Source organism: Siphateles boraxobius, unplaced genomic scaffold (genome assembly GCF_051911475.1).
Source record: "Siphateles boraxobius isolate OS27281-9 unplaced genomic scaffold, OSU_SipBor_1 43, whole genome shotgun sequence".
NCBI classification, from domain to species: Eukaryota; Metazoa; Chordata; class Actinopteri; order Cypriniformes; family Leuciscidae; genus Siphateles; species Siphateles boraxobius.
This window is the reverse complement of record NW_027509064.1, coordinates 1,452,085-1,473,627: the sequence shown is the minus strand read 5'-3', so window position 1 is coordinate 1,473,627 and position 21,543 is coordinate 1,452,085. Positions and strand designations below refer to the sequence as shown.

At 42.2% G+C, this 21,543-nt stretch overlaps 1 protein-coding gene across 7 annotated transcripts in view; it reads left to right on the top strand.

Annotated features, from left to right (window-relative positions):
* Positions 1-21,543, top strand: part of ptprua (protein tyrosine phosphatase receptor type Ua) — a 555,997-nt gene that overhangs the window by 121,728 nt on the left and 412,726 nt on the right. For all 7 annotated transcript variants that reach the window (XM_077200103.1, XM_077200106.1, XM_077200105.1 and 4 more), the window contains exon 2: positions 16,185-16,313. In XM_077200103.1, coding sequence (XP_077056218.1) covers positions 16,185-16,313 — 129 coding nt within the window. The remainder of the gene's footprint in view (positions 1-16,184; positions 16,314-21,543) is intronic.

The window sequence follows — 21,543 nt, the reverse complement described above, 5'->3', positions numbered from 1 at the left end:
TTCTTTCTTTCTTTCTTTCTTTCTTTCTTTCTTTCTTTCTTTCTTTCTTTAATGACCAACTGTTTCTCAACAAAGTCTCATTCTGTGTAGAGATTTTAAAGAATTTAAAGTCAGAGATATCAAAATAAATACAATATGAACATTTATCATCAAATGATCTGAGCTATTCGTCCAAAAGCTTAAAGCTGATTCTATTTTTTTTACAAAGTAATTTTAGTTGATATTTCAAAGAAATATACTTTATTAATTTTCCTGAGCTATTATAGTGCTACCTCTGAGCAATAATATTTCATCTAGGAAGACACACACACACACACACACACACACACACATACACACATATGAAAAAAAGTATTAAATAATTAGAATTTCATTAAATTCATAACTGAGCACTAGAAGAATCAAAGGATCATGGGTAAAGCCTGCTCTAATGAGGAACATCAGTGGAATGTCAACACAATGCAGTTAAAAGAGCTGAGCAAATTCTACTCCCACAAACACAGTTCTTTCAGACAGTGCCACAGTGACTGTGATGGTGTGTGCATGTGTTTGATCAATCATGCGTACCCACAAAATCTTTGCTTACGCCAGTTTTCACGCTCACGGTCGGATGTACTAACAGTGAAATTAACGTGAGAATGTGCGTTCCTCCACGCCAATTTCTTGTCTGTCGTACGTACATTTCTCATAGTTTTTGTCCGTTGGCGAATCTTACAGGCAATGAAGTTAAGTTGCAAACATTACACAACGAATTGTTCTACAAGTCTATCGCACTACCACCTGTGGGAAGCATTGCTATTAATTTGCAATTTATAAAATAATTTACATATATTGTCACACGAGCCTTATGGGAATATTCTATCAATTATGCAATTAAGTAAGAACATATAAAAGCATATGCAAATTGATACAACCCTTAGTCTATGGCAGCTTTGGCCTTATTAGAGGACATTGCTATGGCAGAATCCGAAGAGAACGAGTTTTTAGGGACCACAATGATTTTCTGGCCCAGGATGATGACTGGCTTATCAGCCGTTTCAGATTTCCAAGGGCTATCCTCTTGGAGCTCTGTGCTGAGTTGAGTCCGAATCTAGAGAGAGAGAGACAGCGAGGAGCCACGCAATACCCGTTCCCTTGCAGGTGCTGATAACTTTTGGTTTCCTGGCAACTGGTTCTTTCCAAAGGGAACTGGCAGACCGTTCAGGAATAAGCCTGTCGTCTTTGAGCCGCGCAATGCCAGTGGTATGGGTCGGGATCATCCGCATGTCTACCAGGTATATAAGGTTCCCATATGATGCAGTTGACCAGCCAAACATTAAAACGCAATTTTGCAGCAATAGCCGGTTTTCCTAATGTAATCGGAGCGATCGACTGCACACACATTGCTATAAAGGCGCATCTGAAGAAGAATTTGCATATGTGAATCGGAAACAATTCCATTCAATAAATGTGCAGATAATATTGGTTACCTTCGTGGCAGTCCTGTAGTAAATCCGAGTCTCCCACAGCAGCAGATACTACTCCAGAGAGTAAAGTGTCACCCATAATTGAGGCAACTCTCTGCTCAAAGGGTGTAAGTTCATCGACCCCTTTACCGCTGCCTGTTCTGCCCACACTTTGTCGGTGCGCAGCAGTTCTCCATTTAACGTCCACCTTTATATCAGACCATTTCTTTTTAAGTCCATTTACAGTGCGACTTTCAGATCCCACCACATTGACCGCATCAGCCAAACTCTCCAACTCATATTTTTTCCTTTTGTTATTAATTCGCCTTTGGCTAAGCCACGCCCTAGAATGTAGATTGACCAATAACAGCGCAGCCAAGAACGAGCTCCGACAGAGGTCCGACACTTTTTCACAGCGCTCCATTGACTTTAACGCGAGCATCTCATAATTTTGGTCTCGGCAGGCCATTATCGTCGTAGGATTATCAAAAACATGGTTAAACGTTGGGGCATTTGTAACACCGATACGCGTTTCCCAGAGAGGTTGGAGGGGGGTGTCCGTTTTTTTCCCTTCAAAAAAACCTAAGTCAAATTCTGACAACTGTCGTCTTTGGATTAAACTGTGTGGACGTCCTCACAGTCAGCTAAACCCCTTGAGGATCGACAAGCACACCTTTGTGTGCTCTAAGGTAAATTTTGCTTGTAACCTTACTGTGAAGTTATACTAGTTAGACAGTTTTATTAAAACCCTGTGGAGCTAACCAAAACATTACCTTGTCAGCTAACGTTAACGTTATCTACTGTAGCATACCGATTGTTGATACGCTACACGCTGCTAATAAATAACAACGTTATACTCGCGTAACATTGGTCCGTTTGCTTTGTAATAACTATTATAGAAGTGAATAAAAACCTACCAGCTTTGCATGAACAGTGTTGCTCTTTGATATTGTTAGTCCCAGCCTCCGTCTCGATCAGTAGGATATGCGGTGGTTAATTTTTTGACTGTGACCGGTATGCTTTTGCCTCTATTTGGATGCCTTGTTGTTCCTTGCGTTTCACCTGTATGTCATGGATATAGCCTTCGAACGCATATTGCAGCCCCTTTTGCCTACTTCTATTGGACACTTTATTTGCTGATTTATAAAAGTTGGATAAAATTTCATCAGGAAGAGCTGTCATTGCATAAGCCATGTTGATAGCAAACACCAGAGCCCAGACGAAGTTTGACGGATGTAGCAACAGTAACTAAGGGGGGGCGGGGCTTAGCCAAAGGTCAATTCCGGAGGACAAAGTTCCAAACATTTTTTTTTTCTCGTTTCTACCTCCGATAATAGCACCTCCGATTCACTTTCTGTAAAGTTTCACTTCTTGCCGCTTGCTTTAAGCATTTTCTTACTCCTTCTTTTGCCAAAGTGGACTCATTATCATATTTAAATGTATTTAATTAAGGGAGGAGACTGGGTGGGGCGTTGTGCTCGTGCATGTGCACTCATTTTTACGTTAATTGGGATGTACAAAGAGAATATGCGTGGGATCCTTCATACGCAGAGATTCATACATCTGTTTTTTTTTTGTGCGTACGCACATTTACAGCTTTGTCCGTACGCAATGTTTTAGTATGAATTCAACGCAAGTCTTTGTACATGAGGCCCCTGGATCCTACAGAATGCAGGGGTCTCGAGACAATGAACTTATTTTAACTTCTGGTCACCTTAAAAGAAAAGTGTTCATAGCAGTCATCAAAGACTTTTTAGTGCACAATGGTTCTCAAACAGGGGGCTGAGGCCCACTAGGGAGCCTCAGCAAACTTTTAATAGGGCCAGAGGATGAATAAAATGTATAGTTATTATTATTAACATAATTAATGTAATTAATGTTATGTAGTAATAATAATTATTATATAATATTGTTTCATTGAAGAAAATACTGTTCTTGGAACTTGTGGAATAACAAAATGAATTGTGGTTAAATAAATATTTATAAATTAGTATAAGTATATGGATACACTTAAAATACACTTTTTGTGTTTGTGTGTGTGTGTGTTTGTGTGTGTGTGTGTGTGTGTGTGTGTGTGTGTGTGTGTGTGTGTGTGTGTGTGTGTGTGTGTGTGTGTGTGTGTGTGTGCGTGTGCGTGTGTCTGTCTGTTTTCAAACAAGCCTCTTGCTTACCAAGGCTGCTCACCAAACTGTAATCTTGTGAATAATTATTACAATTGAATTATAATTGCATTATGGATGTCTTTACTGTAATATTTGATCAACTTAATGTGTCATTAAAATCACTTTCTTTCTTTCTTTCCTTTTTTTCTGTAACTTACAGCACTGCATATATGATATGTGGGCCATCTGAAGGTTTTAGATCTAGTCACTGTTCTCCAACAGAGCTGCTCCCATCATTTTTGTGTTCTACGCATGACTTAAATGCTCCGCTCTCCACCTTGATATAAAAGCTGCTGTCAGTTAATGAAGATTTGACAGATGAACTCGCGGCTCGATTGGACTCGTCTTGAGTTTTCAGTTTTATTGACGTACTTTGGTCACTGTCGCTGTGCCTGTGGTACTTGTAAGAGAATACTGATTTGACTCCTGTTGCTCACTAATACAGACAGTATTCAAGACACGACTGTAAATTGCTGTTTGAATGGGACATGTCAAGTATCACAACTAATAAGTGCAGCAAATACTATGAATAACACCTTTGTCAGGTATATGTATATGTTATTGGTCTGGACAGCGTAGTTCAAAATGAATGAACAACTGGACTGAAAATGAAGGCAGACACACCACAGGCAGTTTGAGATGAGCTGTGTGCTCATAATGCCTGAGAGTGGAGTAAGGCCTCTGCATTATTAAAGTAACAGATGGAAAGGTAAACAAACAAAGGGAGCGTGGGCCCCGGAGCCACCCTCACCATAGCACATGAACGGGGTCTGGCACAGAGTCAGACAGCCTCTTTAGCACCTTCAGAAATCAGCCTGCTATGAGGCAATGCGCTTACCAAGGTCCAAAACATAGTCTATGTGAAGAATGTAAAGATACAAATGCAAAGCGATTTCACACATAGTTGCTTTCTGAAACATATTTTGTAACTGGAATGTAACTGAGAACTGACCAACCACCATTTCCTGTTACAAATCGAATCTGTGCCAGAATAATAATAAGTTGTTAATGTGATTTTGCAATCTGAATTGAATGATTAGATAATAAATAATAATAGTAATTTCACATGTGGCACATAGTAACAACCGATGAATCATCTAAAAAGGCACAAACTTAGGAGTGACTGGTTTGAATCAGACTGGTGAATACATAAACTCACTAAATTCATCAGTGTTCTGTTATTGAACTGTGTTATATAATGTTTCTAATCTATGAGGTGTGTGTGTGTGTGTGTGTGTGTGTGTGTGTGTGTGTGTGTGTGTGTGTGTGTGTGTGTGTGTGTGTGTGTGTGTGTGTGTGTGTGTGTGTGTGTGTGTGTGTGTGTGTGTGTGTGTGTGTGTGTGTGTGTGTGTGTGTGTGTGTGTTTGTTTGAAGTGAAACCACTGTGATACTTTAACACCCGAAGAACAGAGAGAGACAAAGCGAGCAATAATAATCTTTGACATCATAATTTCTCGATCTTCACGGTAGTGGTGATAAAAGCTTTACAGCTCTTCTGTAATAATCATTATCTTTGCTTTTCACAGACCGAAGACTCTGACGAAAGCTGTACTGACTCTAAAGCTGTGTTTACAATGACATGAAGTTCCTTCCCCGATAACTGAAAATCCTGCTCTTAAATGACTGGCGATGGCAGCTGAGGATTATAAACCGATGTAATATAAGCCTGTCTTTGCTATTTAAGTTTGACAACTAAAGCAACTGAAAGACTTTCTCGAGAGCTGTTCTTGTAGCTTTGCAGAGAAACAGTGTTTAATCCTGTAGTGACTCGGATATAATTATGGTTGAAGATGTCAGAGAGCTAAACTTTTTTTCTAAAACACAAACTGTAAAAAGGTTTCTGTAAGTCTTGTTCATCCCAAAGTCAGGTTCGTCTAAATACAACAGATGCAGTATAGGTAATTTCATTGTGTTCACTTGCTATATATATATATATATATATATATATATATATATAATATTATAAAATAGTAATATTATATATATATAGTAATTTTATAAAATATTCTTGCAAATTAAAATAACTGTTTTCTATTTTAATATATTTTAAATATATATTATTTCTGTGATGGCAAAATGGATTTTTTTAGCAACCATTACTCCAGTCTGTAGTGTCACAAGATCATTCAGGAATATATGGAAGCCCGTTTCCGCCATAGTTGAGAAAAAAAAAAAAGATTATCTAAGTCATAATAATGAGAAAGTTTCTCATAATCATGACTTAGTAACTCATTATATTGAGAAAGTTTCTCATAATTATGACTTAGTATCTCATTATATTGAGAAAGTTCCCTTTCAAGGGAACTCGAGCTGCGTTGAGACGCGGTGGGAACGCTCTGCGTGATTGCGTCGTGAAGCACGTGTATAATCAGTCCAATGGAAGAGCGAGACGTCATAGGCGGTGACGTCATAGACCAGGAAGCTATAAAGCACACCAGAAAACAGACCGCGACAGCTTCTGTTGCCTTCAGCAAGCGATCTGTGTATTCTGTCCTTGTCATATTTATTGTTGTCTGTCAAGTTGCAATATATATATATATATATTATGGCAAAAGAGAGCAAGCAGCTTTTGTGTTGTTCCCTGCCCACGTTATATCACGGGTGGGGACACACACATCAGCTTTTTGTTACTATTTGGGAGTGGAGCATGCCACAGTCAGTTCTCGAGGGGGCTGACTGTGAGCATTGCGAGAAACTGTCCGTGAGGACGCTCCGCTCCCGCCGGGCGTTCTTCGAGGAGGACGGTTCGGTTCGCGCTCCCCGCGCGGGTCCCGCTGTTGCCGATGCACGGCGGCGACTCGCATTTTGGGGTTCGCAAACGGATCTGACAGCGGGGGTTGGGACGGGCTCTGCCCTATCTCAGCTTTCACCTGCCAGATCCAGTGCTGGCGATTTCCAGTTCCGAGGAATTGGTATCGTTAGTGTTTTGTTTAGAAAAAGAGAACAAAACAAATAAAGATATTAAGAAAAGGCAGATGTTTGAGTTTTCAATAAATGAATAAATAAGTCAGCTCATAACTCTGTTGAATAAAGAGGAGCTTTAAAAGGAGGTTTATCTAGTGTTGTTGCTAGTTAAATATTTTCTGGCCAGCTGAACTTTATGAGAGTGAAAATAAGGAGTTTATTAGATGAAATAAATCTAAAAACAGAAAAACTCTGTATCTCAGCCTCCTCGTCGGGGACTGCCGTTTTTCCCTATCTCCACACCACACTGAGGTGTCAAGATCGTGGAATAAGTCGGTTTCTATTTTATGTGTTTAATGCCCTACGTCTAACTATAGTAATGCTATGGGTATTAAGTATCATGGTATGACAGTGCCTCGGGTTAAAGAGACGCTTGCTAGCTTTCTCTCTCCCGAGTCGGCGTCATAATTTTTAACCCCGACGTTACCCACCAGCCATCTAAATAAAAAATTTTTTTAGGCAACGCTGGTGGGTAAATTATAAAGACATGGATGAATGTGAGGTTGTCAGCACTGACACTATTCGTGAATTGCGTCGTGCAAAAACAGATAAACTATACTGGGGAGGGACGGTTTCGAGAAATCGTTTCTCCTCTGCGTCCTCTGGGTGGCGACTCTCTGAGGAGGGTCGCACACGGCCAGTTCGGTTGTTTTCCTGCTGGTGGCCACGGACTGATATATATATATATATATATATATATATATATATATATATATATATATATATATATATACGTTTTTCTGATTTAAAAGTAAAGAAAAATAAGATAAAATTATGTCTGTTCTTCTGGATGCTCCGCTTTCAAGAAACTAAGAATAAACCGTTCAGCGGCGTTCCAGAGGTTTCTTCCTCACCAATCTATGTTCCTGAGACTGCTGGGCAGAGCAGTCTCAGTCTACTAAGCTCCTCGCAGCACAGCGAGCATCGCCATTTGGGCTCCTCCACAATCAAAGGGGACTTGGGTGGCGGTAGCAGTCTAGCCAGTTAGAGATATGCAAGATCTGAGGACTATTTTATCTCTAAAAAAGCTTGGACAATAGGAAGCCCTGATGCCGAGGCTATCAGGCTTCTAAAGGGTGGTCCCCTCCGGGGTAGGGATGGTTTTTGAGAAAATCATTTCTCCTCAGCGCCCTCTGGGGTGCGACTCTCTGAGGAGGGTCGCAGCGCTGCCAGTTCGGTTTTCCTGCCGGTTCGCCGTTCAGGACACCAAGGTGTCAGTGTCCCCAAACGATCCTCCGAGGGGGGTCGTAGAGCAGTCAGTTCGGTTTCCCTGCCGGTTCGCCGTTTCAGGGTGCCGAGGTGCCTGCTTTTTCCAATGATCCTCCGAGGAGGGTCATTGGAACTAAGTTATTTAAAGGGAGGCAAGATCTGAGGACTGTCATCTCTAATAAAGCTTCTGAGGGCTCCTCCGGGGCAGGGACGGTTTTGAGAAATCGTTTCTCCTCGGCGCACTCTGGGGTGCGACTCTCTGAGGAGGGTCGCAGCGCTGCCAGTTCGGTTGTTCCCTGCCGGTTCGCCGTTCAGGGCACCGAGGTGTCAGTGTCCCCATACGATCCTCCGAGGAGGGTCGTAGAACGGTCAGTTCGGTTGTTCCCTGCCGGTTCGCCGCTTCAGGGCAACGTACTGACTGTTCAACCAAATCCAGAGGCCAGTCTTGAGAGACTGGTTCCCCTAGTAGAATTTCTGGCAGCGTGGAAACTACTGCCACATATTTCTCGGTGGGTCCTGCACACTATAGAAAAGGGTTCAGAATTCGGTTCTTGTCCGCCCAGATTTCTAGGGGTCCTCCCCACTGTGGTGGACCCCGAGCAGGCTTTGGTTATGGAGCAGGAAGTACTGACACTTCTGCAAAAGGAGCTGTAGAAGGGGTTCCTCCTCCCGGCAGACAGTCAGGGTTTTACTGCCATTACTTCATTGTTCCGAAAGAGGATGAGGGGTTGCGTCCTACTCTAGACCTGCGTCAATTAAACAGCATATTATGCTTACGCTAAATATGATTGTGTCACAGATTCAGTCCGAGGACTGGTTTGTCACAATAGACTTAAAGGACGCTTACTTATCTATCCATCCTCATCACAGGAGGTTCCTGAGGTTTGCTTTCAGGGGCGAAGCATACCAGTATCGGGTTCTTCCATTCGGCCTAGGTTATCACCCCACACCTTTTACAATATGCGTGGATGCAGCTCTGGCTCCTCTGAGATTCCAGGGCATTCGCGTATTAAATTATATCGACGATTGGTTGATTTTTAGCTCAGTCCGAGCTTTTGGCAGTTCAACATCGAGATGTCGTTCTGTCCCACATAAGGAGGTTGGGGTTGCGGCTCAACACCAAAAAGAGTGTACTCCTCCCAGCTTGAGGACCACTTTCTAGGTGTATTATGGGATTCGACAACAATGCAAGCACGTCTGTCTCCTGCACGTATTCTGCGATTCTCACAGCCGTAAAGAATGTAAAACTAGGTCAGTCACTCACTGCAAACAGTCTCTGAGACTGTTGGGGCTCATGGTAGTTGCGTCTAACGTAGTTACTTTTGGCCTTCTGTACATGAGACCCCTGCAGTGGTGGCTCGGGACCAAGGGGTTTTCTCCGAGGGGAAATCCGTTTTTCGCATGATCAAGGTCACGCGGCAATGCCTTCGTGCCTCGGTCATGTGGAAGAAACCTTGGTTCCTCGCCCAGGGCCCAGTGCTGGGTGCTTCTTGTCGACGCGTCACGCTATCGACGGATGCTTCCCTCACAGGATGGGGGGCGGTCATGAGTGGCCGCTCGGTGAACGGTCTTTGGCTGGGGCTCATGGCAGTTGCGTCCAACGTAGTTACTTTTGGCCTTCTGTACATGAGACCCCTGCAGTGGTGGCTCGGGACCAAGGGGTTTTCTCCGAGGGGAAATCCGTTTTCGCATGATCAAGGTCACGCGGCTATGCCTTCGTGCCTCGGTCATGTGGAAGAACCTTGGTTCCTCGCCCAGGCCCAGTGTTGGGGGCTTCTTGTCGACGCATAATGCTATCGACGGATGTTTCCCTCACAAGTCGGGGGCAATCATGAGTGGTTGGTCAGCGAAGGGTCCGGACAACACACTGATGGTCTCGTATATCAGAGCAGATATCCTGTTGAGGCAGGGGCTGTGGCCCGGGGAATGGAGACTTCACCCCGAGGTGGTGGAGCTTCTTAGGGAGAACTTCGGTCAAACTACAAGTCGACCTTTCGCATCGCTTGTACAATGCATTGCCCTTGTGTTTCTCCCTCACGCATCCAGCTCCGCTTGGACTGGATGTAATGTAATAGGTGTGGTTGCCACTACACCTATACGCTTTTCCCGATATCTTTGCTCCTGGGAGCTCTGGAGTTGTGGATACTGTGGGCTCGGCCTCTGAGGGGGCCCAGCTCATAGATTCAGGTTTCTCGACCGAGGTCGTGGAGACCATACTCCAGTCTAGAGCTCCCTCCACGAGAAGACTAATATGCTGTTCTCTGCCTGGTGCAGAGAACGCCTTCTGAATCTCGTTTCTGCCCTTTTTGGTACAGTACTTGATTTCTGTAATGAATGTTTCTTTGCTGGGCTATCTCTGAGGAGAGATCCCTAATTTCGTCTTCTCCGTGGTACATGAGGCTGAGGCCTGCACGTACTTGGATTTGCACCTGGTTGGTGGTAGTATTTCTTCACCCCAGATCGGGTTGTATTTCTAGGTCCCTACTAAATGTGCGGTCATTTGTGCTCCAGGCCTTCTGTCCTCCACCTTTAATACCCCAGATCAGGAAAATCTTAAATCTGTTATGCCCTGTCCGGGCTTTGGATGCTTAGGTCCACAGAGCTGCTCAGTGGCGTTTATCAGAACAATTATTTGTCTGCTTCGGGTAACCTAAGATAGGTTTCCCTGCATCTAAACAGATAATGAGCAAGTGGGTAGTTGAGGCTATCTCACTTGCTTATGAAGCGGCCGGACAGCGTTCACCTGTGGCTGTTCAGGCCCATTCTACTAGGAGTATGGCTGCCTCTAGGCTTTAATTTCGGGTGTTTCCCTTCAGGATATTTGTAATGCGGCAGGCTGGTCCTCACCTCATACATTTGTCAGATTTTATGACCTACACCTCTCCACTCCCGGGGCTAGGTTGCTTGCTTCTAGTGTGCGCAAGGACTTCACACAGAACGGGCATTTGTCTTATGGCGTAGTGGGTATGGGGTTCCCACCGCGTCTCAACGCAGCTCGAGTTCCCTTGAAAGGGAAGGTCTCAGGTTACGTATGTAACCCTGGTTCCCTGAGAGGGAACGAGACGCTGCGTTCTCCCGCCATACTTCCTGCATGCCCTGATCGACTTGCTTCAGGCTTTTTCAGAAGCTGTCGCGGTCTGTTTTCTGGTGTGCTTTATAGCTTCCTGGTCTATGACGTCACCGCCTATGACGTCTCGCTCTTCCATTGGACTGATTATACACGTGCTTCACGACGCAATCACGCAGAGCGTTCCCACCGCGTCTCAACGCAGCGTCTCGTTCCCTCTCAGGGAACCAGGGTTACATACGTAACCTGAGACGTTTCTCATAATAATGAGAAAATAAGTCATATGAGAAACATTCTCGTAATAATGACTTAAGTATCTCATAATAATGAGAACTTTTCTCATAATAATGACTTAACATCTCATAATGAGAAACTTTCTCGTAATAATGACTTAGCATCTCGTAATGATGAGAAACTTTCTCGTAATAATGACTTAACATCTCCTAATAATGAGAAACTTTCTCGTAATAATGAGTTAGCATCTCGTAATAATGAGAAACTTTCTCGTAATAATGACTTAACATCTCATAATAATGAGAAAACTTTCTCGTAATAATGACGTAACATCTCATAATAATGAGAAACTTTCTCGTAATAATGACTTATTTTCTCGCACTTCTACGCATGCGCAAAGCAGTGGAGCAGAAGGGAGTGCCACGCTAGCGACATCCGCTGGTCAAAGCGTGTAAATGCATCACAGCAAACATGGCACGATCTGCAAACCAGTTGTTTTCATTAAAGTCAGTGTGAACTAAGTGCAATCTGTAGTATCATAAAATAACATCAATTAAAAATCATCAGTGTCTATCATACTTTTCCATACCCACGAAAAAGTGTGAAAGTGGAAAGCAGAAGCAGGACGGTTACCATGGTAACGAAGGACGCCTGCTTGTGCACACCGATGGTGTTACGTGAATTTACAAAACTATCAGATTAAAGTTGGATTATTACATTTATTCGTTAAGTTTAAGTGTAACACATCTTCATAAAATATATGGGTATATTTGTTAATATATCACGTATTTTGCGGATGCGTCTAGGATATTTGATGTGCAGGTTCATCTGAAGATATCAATACGATATCAATTAAGATGTTTATGACTTTGGGACATTTACACATAAGTGGGCTGTGGGCAGTGGAATGGGGAAAACGCAAGGTCTTGAGACGTGTTTTTAAAAGCTGAACTTCTTTTCAATTGAGCGCCGCGTTTTTAGAACACTGAACCCTTCTGTGTTGCTGCTTGTTCATACACAAAAATACAAATGAATATTACAAATGCATAAAAGACTATCTAGTATGGAAGCCCGTCTTATATACTGATAATTTATCATTAATGTTATTCACTGCAGAGCGTGCCATGTTTGTTGTGATGCATTTACACGCTTTGACCAGCGGATGTCGCTAGCGTGGCACTTCCTACTGCTCAACGGCTTTGCGCATAAGTGTGAGAAAATAAGTCATTATTTCGAGAAATTTTCTCATTATTACGAGATGTTAAGTCATTATTACGAGAAAGTTTCTCATTATTACGAGATGCTAAGTCATTATTATGAGAAAGTTTCTCATTATTACGAGATGTTAAGTCATTATTATGAGAAAGTTTCTCTTTATTATGAGATGTTAAGTCATTATTATGAGAAAGTTTCTCATTATTATGAGATGTTAAGTCATTATTACGAGAAAGTTTCTCATAATAATGAGATGTTAAGTCATTATTATCAGAACATTTCTCATTATTATGAGATACTTAAGTCATTATTACGAGAAACTTTCTCATAATTATGACTTAGTATCTCATTATTATGAGAAACTTTCTCAATATAATGAGATACAAGTCATAATTATGAGAAACTTTCTCAATACAATGATATACTAAGTCGTAATTATGAGAAACTTTCTCATTATTATGACATAGATAATCTTTTTTTTTACTCAACTATGGCGGAAACGGGCTTCCATACGAATATGCTCATTTGCTCAAGAAAATAAACATTTCTTTTTATAGATGTTTTGCCTGATATTTTTAATAACCACTTTTTTCCTTGATGAATAGAAATTTAAAAAGAATGTTTATTTTAAATAGAATTAAAAAAAGTATTTATTTTTTCTTGCCAGACTGATCTTACTAATGTCAAACTTTTGAACAGTAGTGTAGACTCTTAGAAGGAAATGTTCTATAGAACCTTAGAGGGTTCTTTCAGGTGCTACATAAAACGTTTTAGGGGTTCCCAGGATCATTTTATGGATTTAGTTTGAATTCATTAATTGGTTTTAAATTTAATTTGAAGTACTTTTTTTTATGAATTAAGCACCTTGTAAACATACTTTATCACTAGATGAAAATCTGAATTTTTCCGTGTTTAAGTGCTATAATAGGGTCACCGGTTCATCTACCAATCCAGAAAACGTGAAAAATGACAACTCAGTAACTTTGTTTTGGTCAGCCTTTCTCTGCAAGCATGTCAAAAAAATAAGCCGATCAGATTTCGCTCCCCTTCTGATGTAGGAAGGGGATCTTATTATAATATTACCCCCCCTTAATCTGCACGTTTCCACCCATGGCGCCGCCATTTGGTTTTTGGAAGCAACAACAGTGACCAGTTCAAATGCAATGGCAAAAGTTTGAGCAAAGCATGCAAACTGTTCTGTCGTCGGCTGCAAAGATGAGCACAGAACACTACTTTGACCGTAATGTCACAGCTGTCTTATAAAAACCTTAGGGAACTGTGTAAACTTGTGTAAAAGTTAACATGGCGTTACATACAAGTCGATGAGATGAATCAATGTATCTCCACAACAACTACAGAAATGTATCCACTTACCATTCAGAAATGTCCAGGTGCGTCTAAAAGTTGCAACCTCTTCCTAAAGTCTCTCCTTAAGGCTGCACTCAGCTACTGGTTATTTCTGAGATTTTGGATGAGTGAGATTATTTGAGTGTTTTGTTATTGACGGAGTATCCCAAGCTCATGTAAAGAATCATCCCTATTCTGAACGGAGGCGGGGAGCAGCAGCTCATTTGCATTTAAAGGGACACACACAAAAGTGCATGAATCTATTGAGATGTTCTTCTGTCTAGAATAGTTCGGTCCAACTTCATGGGTCTGGCTATACTTTCCCCACCTGTAATGTAGCGTGAGAGCATGTTGTTGTCAGAGTGCTTCTGTTTTTAGATGCTACTCTTGATGGAGTATTATTAGCTTCTGTTGAAAGCATGTTTTCCAACAGACAAAAATAGGATGGGGTCACCTCTCACTGGTAAAGAGTCTATTACTTGAGTGTCGTATTTCGTCTGTGTCTCTAGTGTGATGTTGATGTTTTGCAGGTGACGGCTATCTACCTGACCCGTCTTTACCTCACCGTCCTCCAAGCTTGGAGCTAATTGAGCCGAAACACACACCTCCACTTACACACAGAGCCGAGGAAACCAGACTTATTAGATGCAATTAAGGGAAACAAAAAGCACAGAAAAGCTTTTAGCTGGAGTCTGAGTTCAGGTGTGGTACTCAGTAATTTTTGCCTGAGATAATTTCACATCACTACATTCACAGGCGAGTGTGTCTTTTCGTTTGCAGTTTTAGTGCGAGCGATTAGCCTTTCTTCACACTACATACAATTCCAATTGGTTTTCCAAATCCAATTTTCAGGGCTGACTGTCCGCACTGTTATTTTACAAGTAATAAAACCCAAACAAATCCATTTGTTTAGACAGTGTAGTCAATGTCCAATACAAAAATGGCTATATCCTTTCCTCAAAACCGCTACAGTAACCCATTCACTGTTAAAGTTCCCCTTTAGTCAATCATTTTATCCCTTAAAACTCATATTTGAAATGACTAATTTAAGCGTTTTTTTACTTGATATTTTTTTATTCATGCCTTAAAATAGCTTGAATGTAACTTTACACCATTGCCTTATTTAGTATATGCGGTTCTATGGATATGCAAATTAGCCCCGCCTCCACACACTCACACCAGCTTGACACCATCACACCATCACACGTTGACATGATTACAAGGTAGTTTGTGACGTCAGAAACACCAGCGATTTCTAACTGCATTTTTGAGACTGTATTTGGTTCACTGCAGTTTTCAGGAGAAAAAACTGAGCAATGGAGTTCACTTATGAATTTGCACATGCTCTTAAACCATATTAAAAACACCACATAGACATATAAACAACATTAAAAGCTTGATTTTCACCACTGGATGACTTTAAATGCCACATGAGAGCTTTAATGAGTGAATTTGTGCAAATTTGTATACTTTTATATGATATTACAGTCACATCAAAACCTGAGTTTTGATTAAGTTAATGATTACTAACCATTAAGTTTTATCTGTAACGGATTAACGCGAATTTGACAATGTTTTGCTACGTTTGTTTTTGTGCGTATCATGGCAATTTTCAAATGAAATGTCCAGTGAATGGTGCTTAATCGCATTTGAAAATAAAGTAAGCTCTGCAATCAACTAAACCGATTTGAGTCAGAGATGAAAAAAAAAAGCCAGTCTGCCAGTCTAAACAAAGTCTTTCTTCTCAGTGAAAGAAACAAGAGCCCTGAAAGATTACAGCTACAAAGTGAACCATAGTTTTGTGCGGAATATTTAATTACTCGAACACAACAGCCCTGGGGTTCCACTACAAAGCTAGCAAACTCACAAGTTATTTACAGAAATACATCATCTGCCTAAAGCAACAATCATCCCACAGTTCTCATAAAAGGTTTTCAGTGTAATCAAAAATGTGGAGCTTTTGGTTATTTGTTGTTTAAAGAGGTCATACTCGACTCTTTTTAAAGAATTTTATTTTCCTCCCCGAAGTCTTCTTATGATGTTGATCAGGTTTTGTTGTACTAAAAACAGCTGCAATTTAGTATCACACGAGAATTTGTCAAACTCTTTCTGATCCTTTTGCAGTGTGTCCCTTTAAATGCAAATGAGCTGCTGCTCCCGACCCCGTTCAGAAGAGGGCCGATTCTTTACATGAGCTTTGGATAATGCGTCAAAAACAAAACATGCGAATAATCTCACTTTTGCAATTGCAGTAAGTTTTTGCCACTGTACCTTTAAGAGCTCTTTATTCAAATACTATCATGATTGACTGACCTCTTGTATTTGAAATAATTAACTGGGTGTTGCCATATACACGTGAAACCATTGTTAAAATGTGAAGTTCAACTTCAAGTAGAGATTGACTTCTGTTGCACTAACCCAAGTGGGAATTAATGTTGGAATTTATGACTTTTCAGAATATTTCAAAAGATCAGTTATACTGACTTACAAATGCAAATTGATCATCTAGATTTTCTAAAAATGTGTTATTTCTCTCTCTAGCTGGCTGCACGTTTGAGGAAGACTCCGACCCCAGCCTCTGTGAATACAGACAGGCACAGGAAGATGATTTTGATTGGCAGCTTGTACGGACCTATAGCTGGCCGCACATGACCTCTGACCTTATACGAGGTGAGTTGGGTTTTGTGTGTGTGTGTTTGTGTTGTAATAAACGCTTGATTGCACTCTCATAGTTCCCTTTCGAGAGAACTCAAACTGCGTCGATGACAACAATTTGGGGAATGCCCTTAGCATAACGCATCTGATGTATGAATGAAACTAATCCACTACTGATTGGTGCTGCATCATGACGTAACGTGACGGTATACACAGAAGCTACAAAGGGACGACGGCACAAAACAGAGTTAGCTTTTTGCTCTTCAACAAGTGCTGTGTGTCAAACTGTCTGTCCTGTTTGGTGTTTTTTGTCTCGTAAGAACTTCAAATATAGGTCTGCATTGCAATATAGTGGCTCGGATCTCGCGTTTGCCGAGGTAACGCGTAGATTACGGGTCTTCTTACGGGTCTACTCTGCAATAAAGATTCTGTGGCTGGGATCTCATGTTTGCAGAGGTAGCGCGTAGATTAAGGGTCTGCATTGCAATATAGCATCTAGTGGCTCGGATCTTGCGTTTTTTAAAAAGTCTTCTGGAGTCTTCTGGCGATCAAGATTCGGCTGTGCTGCCGCCTTCGGGTGTGCCAGCAATGCCCGAGTCTGACCCAGAATTGACAGCCATGGTTTCTGCGGCAGTCACGAGTATCGGATTAGAGTGGAACCCTCCACCCTGTCCTGAGCACTCGCAGTAGGATGATTGGTTCTTGGGGGCTGGACGTGCTGACACTCGTCAGCGCACCCCCCTTAGTTCCTTTCTTCCCGGTGGTGCATGAGGAGGTCACGAGATCATGGAAGTCCCCGTTGTCTTCCCGTGATCGTACGGTGACCTCTTCCGCCTTCTCTACCCTTGACGGGGTCGCGGCTAATGGGTCCACTGGGATTCCCCCTGTTGAATTCTCTCTTGCGATGCAACTGTGTCTTCAGAGTGCTTCATCGCTTGCTCGCCATTCCACTTATTGGAATGGATATGTGCAATATTCTCCTCAGGTGAGTTTCCCAGAGAAGCTCTGAGTTCCTACAGCACTGTTGACGTCAACTCCAGAGTCTATGCCTGCGGCAGCTTTTGCATTGGCTAGATACTTCCATGTGCATGGTTCCCCCCTTAGGCGACCGCCACATATGTATTTCCACTGTAAGCCTCTCTGAGCATGTGTCTTTCCCTTGGCAAGCCTCCTTACCCCCCCTGGGGTTAAAAGATTCCACCCTGCAGGCTGGATACCCCAGTGTTCTCCATATGCATCCCGCTCACAGGTCATTTGTGTATTTTGTAAGTCTTCCCTTCGGGCAGGCACTGTTTGCTTATTTCCACTGAGATATGCTTCCCAGTGTGCCTTGGTATTCATGTGTTAACTAGGAGTCCTTCGTCCATGCTAGTCTCATGACAGGGAGCTCAGACTCATGCAGGGCACTGGAAGACACCCGAGGTGGCGTGATTTGACTGGGAACCTCATTCGTCGTCACAACGTAACTCGTAGTGACTACGAAAGGGAATGTCTCGGTCTCGTATGTAACCCTCGTTCCCTGAGTAGGGAACGGAGACGTTACGTCTTCCTGCCACTTCTGCTGTACCGCTGGGAAATGCCTGAGTTCAGTCTCGGCTCCTCAGCAGGAAAACATATCTGCATCTTGCCAGCGTACTTCCTTATATACCCACGAGGTAGGGCGGAGTTACGCTATGCAAATTCCACAGACCCATGGCATTTCAGACCCATTGGTTTCTGTCCCAAGGCCCCGTGCTGGGAGCGTCATGTTGCCGGAAAGCCGTTTCGACAGACGCCTCCCTCACGGGCTGGGGCGCGGTCATGGATGGCTGTTTTCGAGAGGTCTGTGACAGGACCGGCACCATTCTTTGCATATAAATTGTCTGGAAATGCTGCCAGTCTTCAGGGCTCTGAGAAACTTCCTTCCAAACCTCAGAGGTCACAATGCAGACAATGGACTGTTGGTAGTCTCCTTCTTGATTCACCACGGGGGTCTGAGATCACCCCCTCTATCCAGATTGGCGCATCAGATCCTCCTGTGGTCCCAGGGGAAACAGTTATCTCTCAGAGTAATGCACGTCCCAGGGGTTCAGAATCAGAGAGCAGACATCCTGTCGAGTCAGGGGGAATGGAGACCAAGTTTGGCCCAGTGGAAGTGGATTTGTTCGTGTCTCGAGGGATGTCACACTGTGGTTTTCTCTCACCCATCCAGCCCCATTGGGATTGGATGCCATGGTTCATACGTGGCTGAGGCTACGCCTGTACACTTTTCCCCCGATCGCTCTGCTCCCTGGAGTTCTGGAGAGGGTCCATCGAGACGGGATCAGCCTACTTTTAGTAGCCCTGCACTGGCCGGCCCTAGTATGGTTTTCAGACATTATAGCACTCCTCTGAGGAAGGACCTGCTTCAGGGGCTCAATATTCACCCTTGAACAGACGTGTGGAAACTTTGGGCCTGGCCCCAGTGGTTGAGTGGTTGAGACCATACTCAGTTCCAGAGCTCCTTTCAAACATAGAGATTGTACGGCCTAAAGTGGAATGTGTTTGCACTTGGTGTAGAGAGTGTGAGGTGGACCCAGTTAACTGCCCAGTTGGCTTCAGTGGTTCTCGAAGGGATGTTCGAGGCCCCTTTTGAACCTCTGGAGTAGGCTGAGGCCAAGAACCTTCCCTCAAGGTAGATTTTTTATTAGCCATTACTTATCTGAGGAGAGTAGAAGATCTTCAGGTGCTCTCTATATCTCATGGGTGCCTGGAGTTTGCTCCAGGTGACATTAAGGCTATCTTACATCCCAGGCCGGGCTATGTGCCTAAAGTGCCATCTAATGTAGTACAGCCTACGGTTCTGCAGGCTTTTCATCCTCCACCTCACGTGATGGCGGATGAAGAAAAACTTAATTTGCTCTGCCCTGTCAGAGCTCTCAAGATTTATGTCCAGAGGTCTTCTTCATGGCGGAAGTCAGACCGGTTGCTGGTGTGCTTCCGGTCGCCCAAGAAGGGGCTTCCAGCATCCAAACAGACCATCAGTAACTGATCGTTCAGGCTATCTCTATGGCCTATCATGTGCGCAGCTTGCCTTCAACTTGGCTGTGTGAGCTTATTCAACCAGAGCCTTGGCGCCTTGTAGAGCCCTCCTTTCAGGGGCCCTGATTCAAGAAGTGTGCGATGCAGCAGGATGGGCCACCCCTCATACTTCTATCAGATTCTATTGCCTGGACATTCCTTCTACCCCAGGCACTCTAGTGCTCTCGTCCTAAGTGTGCCTGTGCGCAGCTTCACACTGGGACAGGCAGGGCTTGTTGTGGCATAGTGGGTACTCGTCCCCCAAAGTGTCGTCATCGATGCCGTTCGCGTTCCCTCGAAAGGGAACGTTTCGGGTTATGACTGTAACCCCTGTTCCCTCAGAAGGGAACGAGACACTGCGTCCCTTCGCCACGCCTTCCCTTGCCTGGGAGCGACTTGCTTTATCGCAGAAGCTAACTCTGTTGTGTGCCGGCATCCCTTTGAAGCTTCCGTGTATGCCGTCACATGTTACGTAATGATGCAGCACCAAACAGGATTGGATTAGTTTCAGTGTCTCGTTCCCTTATCAGGGAATAGGGGTTACAATCGTAAGCCAATACGTTTTCCATGTTTATAAAACCTAAAAAAGCAATACATGTATCCTTAACGGATAAAGCAATCCCAGAATGCATTGTGACACGCTCAGTAAAAATCAAGAGAAATATAATTTATAAATAAAAATAGTTAGACTAATGTCCAACTAAAATGTTTCAGAAAAATGTTCCATAACGCTATTTAAGACCAGATAATTTTGAACTAACTTTCCTTAATGTTACTGAAAGAATGTTTGTTCATGACCCTTACCAGAATGTTAGCCAAAGTTCTGAGAATGTTCCCTGTTTGCTGGATTTGCGTATGAATGTAAAGTTGCTAGGAGGTAAACAATAGTTTTGCAAGGGAATGGAAATTTTTTGTGAGCGAATTCAAAGGTCCATTATGTGCTCCGTAGCTAAGTACGTTTTGTGCTAGTGTGTCAAGTTTTTTTAGCTTAGCATCATGTTAACTCTAAACTTTATTGGAATAAATACAATAGAGTTGCGTGATATTGCCTTCTACCTGTATTTTAAAACAGTCACCTATGAGTTTCAATGATGGTTGGGATGTCTAACCTTCTAAGCTTTTGTAATCCTCTAGTAGTTTAGGTTTTGGAACAAAGCTGAAATAAACATGCACAGTTAAGTGTATTTGTTCTTCAAACTTCTAATTGTAATTTGCAGGAAGTGAGTATGTTCCTTAGAGAAAATACAAACCTCTTTGTATTCTGACCACAAGCGTGGAGTGTGTCATGGCAACTTGTGGTGTTTTTGTTCAATGTCAAAAGTACACTGTGTCCTTCCAATAATAAATGTGCTTTTAATTGCTGTTCAGGTAAGAGTTTTGTATTAACATGCTTAGAGTTTAGATGGTTTCAGCGATAATTGTACAACTCCACAATGTGCATGGGGAGCTTCAGAAACACATTAGGGTTTTTAGTGCTCTAATAATGGTTATCAAGTCAAAATTAATTAAGTAATTTGTATGATGTTAGAATATGGATGCTCTAGTATGCATTATGTGTTTTTATTATGAGTGCTCTCACAGACAGTTGTGCTTTGTAATGTTTGTTTTCATCAATATGGTCAGTATCCATGAATCAGTATTAGAAATTATTCTATGCTTTTTGTACTAAGGTAACAATATGTCCATGTGGACTTTCCTTTCACGGTCTCATCCACTGATACCAATTAATACTACTTCTACTACTACTACTACTACTAATAATAATAATAATATTAATAATAATAATAATAATAATAATTATTATTATTATTATTATTATTTATAATGTGCTTTTCTTACACTCATCATACCACATGAGATTAAAGTAGTTCAGCCAAAAATGAAATTCTGTCAACATTTACTCACCCTCATGTTGTTCCAAACATGAATGCATTTCTTGCTTCTGCTGTTTTGGTTCCCATTGACTTCCATTGTATTTTTGTCCATAGAATGGAAGTCATGAGGGGAGTAAATGATTACATTTAATCTTTTGTGTCAACTATCCCTTTAGCTGATTAAAGCAATTAAAATTATGAGCAACAGTAGACACAATTAATAACAAACACCAAAAAAATGCTCTGATGCTAGACTTGTTTAGTTGGATTACTCAAAAATCACCACGATTATTATTATAAACCATTAGATAAAAACAAAAACAAATAACTAA